Raw genomic sequence first — 7,342 nt, forward strand, 5'->3', positions numbered from 1 at the left:
TTGTAGAAAGGAGTACTAGCTATTCTAACTACTACTCAATTTCCTTTCAGGTACATGTGCTTAAAATTTAGAGTCCAAATTCTATTTGTGTGGTCTTTGCACTTAGAAGATAAACTAAATTGCCAAGTTGCATCATAAAAAAAAAATTCATGCTTAAATTTGACTCCATTAAGACCTAACATGCTACTTTCAAAACTTCAAGATCGAATAGCTCGAACCCCTAGTAACCTTACTATTAGAAAATTACATATAGGTATATACCAACATTCAAAGTGAAAGTGAAACCATATAACCAATGTCCTGAATTGTTAACATTCCAATAGTCATGCTTGATTTGCCTTGTGAGGTAGTGACTGTATTTAATTTGACTCAATTTATTAGGGCAAAAAATCACTTAATCGAATGCTACTTTGAACAAGCTAAATTCTATTTTTCGTCATATTTTTTGAAGTTGGTAATAATGTTGAGCATTATTCATGATCTACACAAATAGTCCGTGATTAATAGGAGACTCTTTAAAATATTTTAACAATTCTATCTTTCAAAAATCCATCATAGGGATGATCAATTTAAAATTACCTTCCATGACATGCTAATAATATTGTTCCTTTAGTTTTCTAGATATAAAAAAGTTCATTTTCAAGAAACTAGTTATATTAAACAACAATGGGAGCTTATATTGTACATTGACAATTAGCTCACTATGTCAACCCAAGTCATCCTAGCTAGTTTGATCGAGTTGATGTCTATTCACCTAATTTTTCAATTTGGAGACATCAATTGAAGCAGTCCAACTAATTTTGCATAGACTTAAATACTACTTCATGTGTGAATAAGCAAGTTTTGGATTGTCTTGGACTACTATATTAGTGGCATAAGTGGTAGTTTGATGTTGTTATTGTTTGGCACAAGGACATGTGACTCAATCACCCTCAATTTTACAAGCTATCATTTAATTTAACATTTACAAATGGTTCATGAGAGGTTTCAAGATTTGAGCACGGTTCTTAGGAAGCTGCATTTGGGTTTGGCTTTGAGTTTCGTTAAAGACCATGTGCTCAAAGATGTGTGTCACGAGCGACTTAAGATTAAATTGGGATCAAGTCTACTATCGGATCAGAGACAAGATTGGCTACTAGGAAGGATTTCTGGTTGTCGTTTGTTGAAGCCTCAAGTGTTGGGGTTCATCGAGTAATTCCTGGAAGTGGTTTGTGTATGTTCATCAATGAGAACATTTAGAGTTAGAGTTCTGTGATCCTAACATATGGTTTTGGTGCATGATTATTGAGTTGGAGGTATGGTCAGATTACTTAAATGCGATTGTACTATTGTCATGGGAATGATTTTAGTATGTCTTAGTGATATTGTGGTTGGTCCTGATAATTTTGATTGTGGTGTTTTTGAATATTAGATGCATGATCATTAGATCTTTGATGGTTACTTGAAAGTGACCGAAAATACTTCGGAAAATGATTCTTAGGAGTACACTAAGTGAGTGTCTTACCTCCCCTAGTATCTTTATGGATATTAAAAGAGCAACCTTGAGGAGTGCTCATGGGCAGGCTCTTAACTTTCCTGGAGGACTGTCTTGGGCTTTTGTATGAGATTGAGCCCCATGGAAGATCCATTTGGGTAACAGGATTACACGAAGTACTCTCATCCCGAAGGGTTGGATGCATGTCCTTCTTAACCGCCAGCTATACAGTTGGACAATATCATTTGAAACCCTGATTATGATGAGGTTATGAGAGTTACCTTCAATACTGGAGGAATGTGAGTTATTTCCCTCACCACTTGAATCTGAGTTCCTTTGTAATGACAGTAGGTGGTTCAAGGGTTGTTGTGTCATGAGTTTGACCACTAGGTTGGACACGAGAGTTTCCTTAGATAAGGATGTGTATGACTAGAATGCCTGTAGCCGCACAAAAGTGACTCCTTGATACGAGGATTTTGGCAAGAGTGATTCTTTTTGGCTATTGAGAACTCCACGTCCATGATGTTGCCTATTTGTAGGGATAAGGATAATTACAATAAACAAATTTGATTATTACAAAGTGTAATTTTATTATAAAGTAAATAATAATATAAAAACTCTGTAAATAAATAACCAGAAATAAACAAAAAGTAGTTATTCTCCAATAACTATTTCATGAAGTAAAACGTAATTATTTTAAATAACTATTCCACGTTGAATTGGAATAAAATGACAAAAAATAAATAAAATAACATTTTGAATGGGACGCGTGATGAAATTGAGAAAATTACATTTCCATGTACCATACATGTCAACACATGAACTATTTTTTATAAATTATTATAATTTTATATATTTATTTGACTATATTCATCTTAAAAATAATTGTTCTACAAACTAAGCATAATCTATTAAAAAACACTCACTAAAAGCCAATTTTATGCATGCATTCGTTGCACTGTCATCATCAACCCACCACCAACTGCACTGTGGATTGAAAAAGAATTAATATAAATTATAATTTGTCATAAGCGATGGGCAAATTAATCCCAACAATTCTATAATTTAAGAAACGGAGAAAGGGTTTCAATCCAGACCCCTCGAAGTATGGAATTCCATTTTCCCGAGATGTTCGGTCCGCAAGGAGCAAAAGGCAAAAGACAATGCCCCTCACCTCTTGCACGCGGAGCTTTTAAGAAAAGCATCTTCTTCGCCACTGCCCCCCTACTGTTTTCCACAGGAGACCCAAAAAAAAAGGCAGAAAAGTGAAAAGCATGGAAAACTAAAACAAGCGAGAGCATGATTGAAGCATAATTTTTTCCTGATAAACATTATCTTCCTTTTTTCCTTTTCTTTTCCTTTACATTTCCGTGATGGGTCGGAAGGACACAAAACTATACCTGCCAGTCTTCTCTATTCTATGCATAAAAAAGGTCAAGAACCACAGCACCAGGGCGTTCCCAAAACTATCCCAGCTTAAAACTTCTAATGCCCTTCTTATATATGGAGGGAGGGAGGGAGAGAGAGAGTTACATGCTTATATATCAAGGAAAAAAGATGAGGGTCAGTGAGTCACTCTTCCACAACATTCACCAGTTCATACTCCACCAGCGAGAGATTGTTATCCTCTTTAACCACAAATTTTGCAGGGTCAGCCAGCTCAACGCGCCCCCATTTGTCAACTGCTAGCCTCATCGATCCCTTGAACATGTCTATCTTTGCATTCCGCACAATGACTGTCGCGTCGGGCTTCATCAGATCAACTGCAGCAAATAAACTACCACATCACGCCTTAATGCACAAAGATGCATCGCATAAGAGATAATGGGCTGAATATAATCGAAGCATGATGTATACTGTTCAATATAGATGACTGCTGATAATTACAAATGGCAGGCAGACAGATTAAGCCTCAAATAAAATGAACAGAAAGAAATATTGAACCAAATGATCATCACACAGAAACACACATACCCACACACATAAGCCTGAAATGAGTTATGCTACAAAGAGAAGATGAAATTGATGCAACTTAATTCAAATCTTTGTATTCAAAAACGCAAATCAAATTATTTAGCACAAACATATGTACCGGCAGTGAATGTTCAAGAACCCAGCTGAAACATACTTCCTAAAAGTTTGCCGTGGGTAACATCGTTGTAGTTTTTCACTTATGGTTCTCTATAAAACAAGAATCTGTAATAAATCTTGAAAACACGGCTGACCTGAACAACACTCTTAATGGGAAAGTCACAATGAGAAATTACTCACTTCTTATATCATGTTTCATCATTCATCTACCAGAACATCCCATCCCAGGCATTTTTCAAGTACAAGGGAAATAGGTTCCAACTTCCAAGCTAAAGTCTTAAAAACATTGTGTATGATTCTATGAAAAATAACAGATAAGCCTGAAATAATGCGCAAAAATTATACAAAAAAATTCAGAGTTGACCGTGTAACCCTTCGCAACAATTCACACATTCAAAAATGCAATCTAACCACATTTCTCAAAAGCTACTAATCGACACACAACCTACGCTAATTTCCTGCACACCCGGGAACAGAACCTAAAAAAAAAAAATTACAAATTGAGGGGTCAAAAGCCATAGGGTTTGCACTAATTGAACGTTTAAAAAGACAGAGGGCAGAGGTTTAGTACAAATTGAGGGTTCAAAAGGACAGGGGGTTAGTGTAATTTCAGGGCTGCACCCACAACACACGAAAAATACGCAAAAGAACTCCTTTCATCGAGAAATAGATCATCTCAAAACATAAAATCAAAGAAATTTCCAGTCAAAAATTTAAAAAGATAATTAACTTTTAGGGCTCTCTACTTCCTTAAAACAGCTCAACCCGTTGCATAAATTAACAGACAGTTATAATTTTTTTACACATTCACACGAAGTGCGAAATGTTTTATACCTTGATCATTGCGTGCAGTGAAGACTATGGTGCCGGTCTCGTCCCCGACAAGGCACTCTGAGATTCGAGTCTGGCGGAGGTGGGGCGACACCGATCGGCCCTTCTGCAAGACAGAGGTTGCTGTGAGAACCTTGAGGGTGAGGGTGTGGCCGCTGGTCCCCGGCTTCAGCTGCTCCACCTTCGTGAACACCGGCTTTCTGAGCCCTGGCTTCGCATCGCTCTGATCCGCATCGCTCTGCTCCGCATTCTTCGACATGCCCGCTCCCCCTTCAAAGACTAACCCAAACCCTAATTCTCAGAACCACCAAACACTCGCTCTCACTCCCTTTCTCGGTGTCTGTCCTCTCTCTTCAAATCTCTGCTCAGCAGGAAATGAGATTTATGGGAGGGAGGAAGGCTCGCCGTAGTCGCTTCAGTTGCCAGAACGGAAAGTGATCGGATGGCTCGATCGAGCGCCACGTGTGAACTTTGCACTGGTTTACGTGGGAAAATGGTCGAAAGGGACTTCGGGTTCGGTCCAATGGGTTACGGGTATGTGCATGTCCATGATCGAAAATGGAATTGAAACATTTATGTAATTTAAATTGAAAATAAAATTGGGATAGGGAAGACATTAATGCCAAAAAATTATTATTGAGTTTGTATAAGAAAGAAGCTTCCTACTTCTAAGAAAGGACTCACCCTACTGACAGGGCAGCACTGTAGTCCTTCTACTTGCGAGTCTGGTCCACTCGTCTAACGGGATCACCTGACAAATGTCAATTTATTGGGATGAGACGACGTTCAGTAAGACGAAATATGCTATTGTTAGTGTGTGACAAGTGAGAAAAATACCATAAATAATACATCTGAATAAAACCTGTGTACCTGCAGCAAAATAAATCTTACCTAAGTTGTTTAACATAAACTAATTTTTTGGAATATTATTTTCATAATACTGCTAATATCTATATGTAAGATTATTTTTTGTAAAGTTGATCATACATATATATATAATAACTGAGAAAATTCCTTGGATGGATAACTGAAAGTCATGATTTAACCCCTCATGATAGGGTTGTGTGGCTCGAAGGTGGGACTTAACTTAGTTGGCTGACCAGGGTAAGTCAACTGAACTCCAATAGTCAGATCGGCCCCCTCAACCCATATCTGATGAGGAGCCTGTTCACAATATAGGCACGATCGACTTCTGAATATCATATACTATCTGAGTAATGGTTGCACTCTGAATTGAATATAGCTACGATATTGTGCTCTCCTGGCTGAATATGGTCCCTTAGGGTATGATATTATATATAAATAACTGATATTTCTAAAATACCGCTTTTACCATGATTTTGTAATAACTGAAATAACCATAACAATATATAAAGTGATTTGAATAAATTATAATAACTGAATATCTGAAGTATCTGCATAACTGAATAACTGAAATATCTAGTTAACTGTGATAACTGAATGTTATGGTTCTGAAATTGGTACATCATAATGTTTTGAGAATGTTGTGAAATACAGGTTTCTGTACGTATACTGTAAATCATGGTATTCTGAAAACTGTATAAATTTTGTGCTAATCTAATATTAAACTCATGTCACACAACTAAATAATAATATTATTAGGTTCTGAAAACTGTATATATAGTCTGAATAATAATTTGCTAAAAACATAAGATTTGTACTGAACCATAATAGAATTACCTAATATAACATATTTCCTTTACCTGATTCCTACTAAAATCCCCTACTGTGACGGGTCCTACACCTGCTGGGTTCCCCACTCAACACTCTGAAAGCAACATTTATCAAAACAAAATATCACTATTTCTTTGACTACTACATTTCCTACAACTGCTGGGAAGCCAAATATTGCATAAAAGGTCTTACCCTGAATCTGGGATGAAATCTAACTTTGTCCCACCAATGATTCGCTCAGGTAGACTTGGAGAAAACTTTCCTAGGAGCGTCGTGGTGGCCTCAGATCTTCGATTAGATGACTAACGAAGCCAGAATCGAAGAGAGAAGGAAGAGAAACCATAGAGGAGAGAGAGGGAAGAGATTTTCTGATTTTCCTGTGTAAAAATCTGGGTTTAAGACTATTTGTACCATGGGTTTCGTCGACGAGCCACGTCACCTCATCGACGAAGTCAAGAAGGCATCTCGTCGACAAACTCTCCTCCTCATGGACGAAATTCAGATTTGCCAAAAACATCCTTTTGGTATTTTCTTGTCGAGGAAGTGTACCCTTGTCAACGAACCTAAAACACCACGTCGTCGATGAACGCGAAGTGTTTGTCGACGAAGTCTGCTACTGCCTTTTTATTATTTCCATTTTCCCTCTCTCTTAATTATTTAAATACAATTATTCTTCAGCTTATTACAATTGTGTTTCTCACAGTTTATTCCCACTTAACCTACTCAATTTATGATATTATAATGGTCTGAAATATTATGCTTTGAAGGTGTTAATTGCCTACATAAGTGAATAGTAAATCTAGTGATACTTTTAAAAAATTATTTTAAAATAAATAAAAAAAACTTTGGTGAAATTTCAATTAACTTAACTTCACTCATAAGAAACATTTGTTCTATAAATCGCAAAAGTATGCCACAAATAATTGAATCCCAAAATGACAATTTGCTACTCCAATCAAATGACTAGCTTACAACCTTGCTAATCTAGCTAACTAGTTTACAAAAATAAAAATATTGACTAGTTGTTGTGGGTTGATTCCTTGCACAATCTTTTATTCTTTCTCTTAACCAACTGTAGCCTCATCTTTTTCATGTACAAATTGGTCCTCCCCTATCATTTTCCCTTTGCTTTGCTTTATTTATTTATTTTTTTCTAGAAAATTTTCATTTCTAAACATATGACAAAGCTACAATAGTAGGTCTCTCTGTTTATAGATTGGTGGGTACCAAATTGATAGCGTGAACAAAGGG

The 7,342-nt window shown here is 36.6% G+C and overlaps 1 protein-coding gene across 1 annotated transcript; it reads right to left on the reverse strand.

Annotated features, from left to right (window-relative positions):
* Nucleotides 1-2,777: 2,777 nt before the first annotated feature.
* LOC131144554 (uncharacterized protein At4g28440-like) lies at nt 2,778-4,950 on the reverse strand. Its single transcript, XM_058093258.1, has 2 exons — nt 4,400-4,950; nt 2,778-3,237 (listed from the first exon to the last, which is right to left on the reverse strand). Exons 1-2 carry the CDS (start codon nt 4,653-4,655, stop codon nt 3,047-3,049), a joined length of 447 nt encoding a protein of 148 aa, XP_057949241.1. The 5' UTR covers nt 4,656-4,950; the 3' UTR covers nt 2,778-3,046.
* Between the last annotated feature and the right edge of the window lie 2,392 nt (nt 4,951-7,342).

The sequence above is a fragment of the Malania oleifera genome, chromosome 1, assembly GCF_029873635.1.
Source record: "Malania oleifera isolate guangnan ecotype guangnan chromosome 1, ASM2987363v1, whole genome shotgun sequence".
Taxonomy (NCBI): domain Eukaryota; kingdom Viridiplantae; phylum Streptophyta; class Magnoliopsida; order Santalales; family Ximeniaceae; genus Malania; species Malania oleifera.

Coding starts and splice junctions, on each gene's coding strand:
- LOC131144554 (XM_058093258.1), bottom strand. CDS start 4,655: ATGTCGAAGAATGCGGAGCAGAGCGATGCGGATCAGAGCGATGCGAAG. Junction 3,238..4,399: donor CACTGCACGCAATGATCAAG/GTATAAAACATT, acceptor TATTTGCTGCAG/TTGATCTGATGAAGCCCGAC.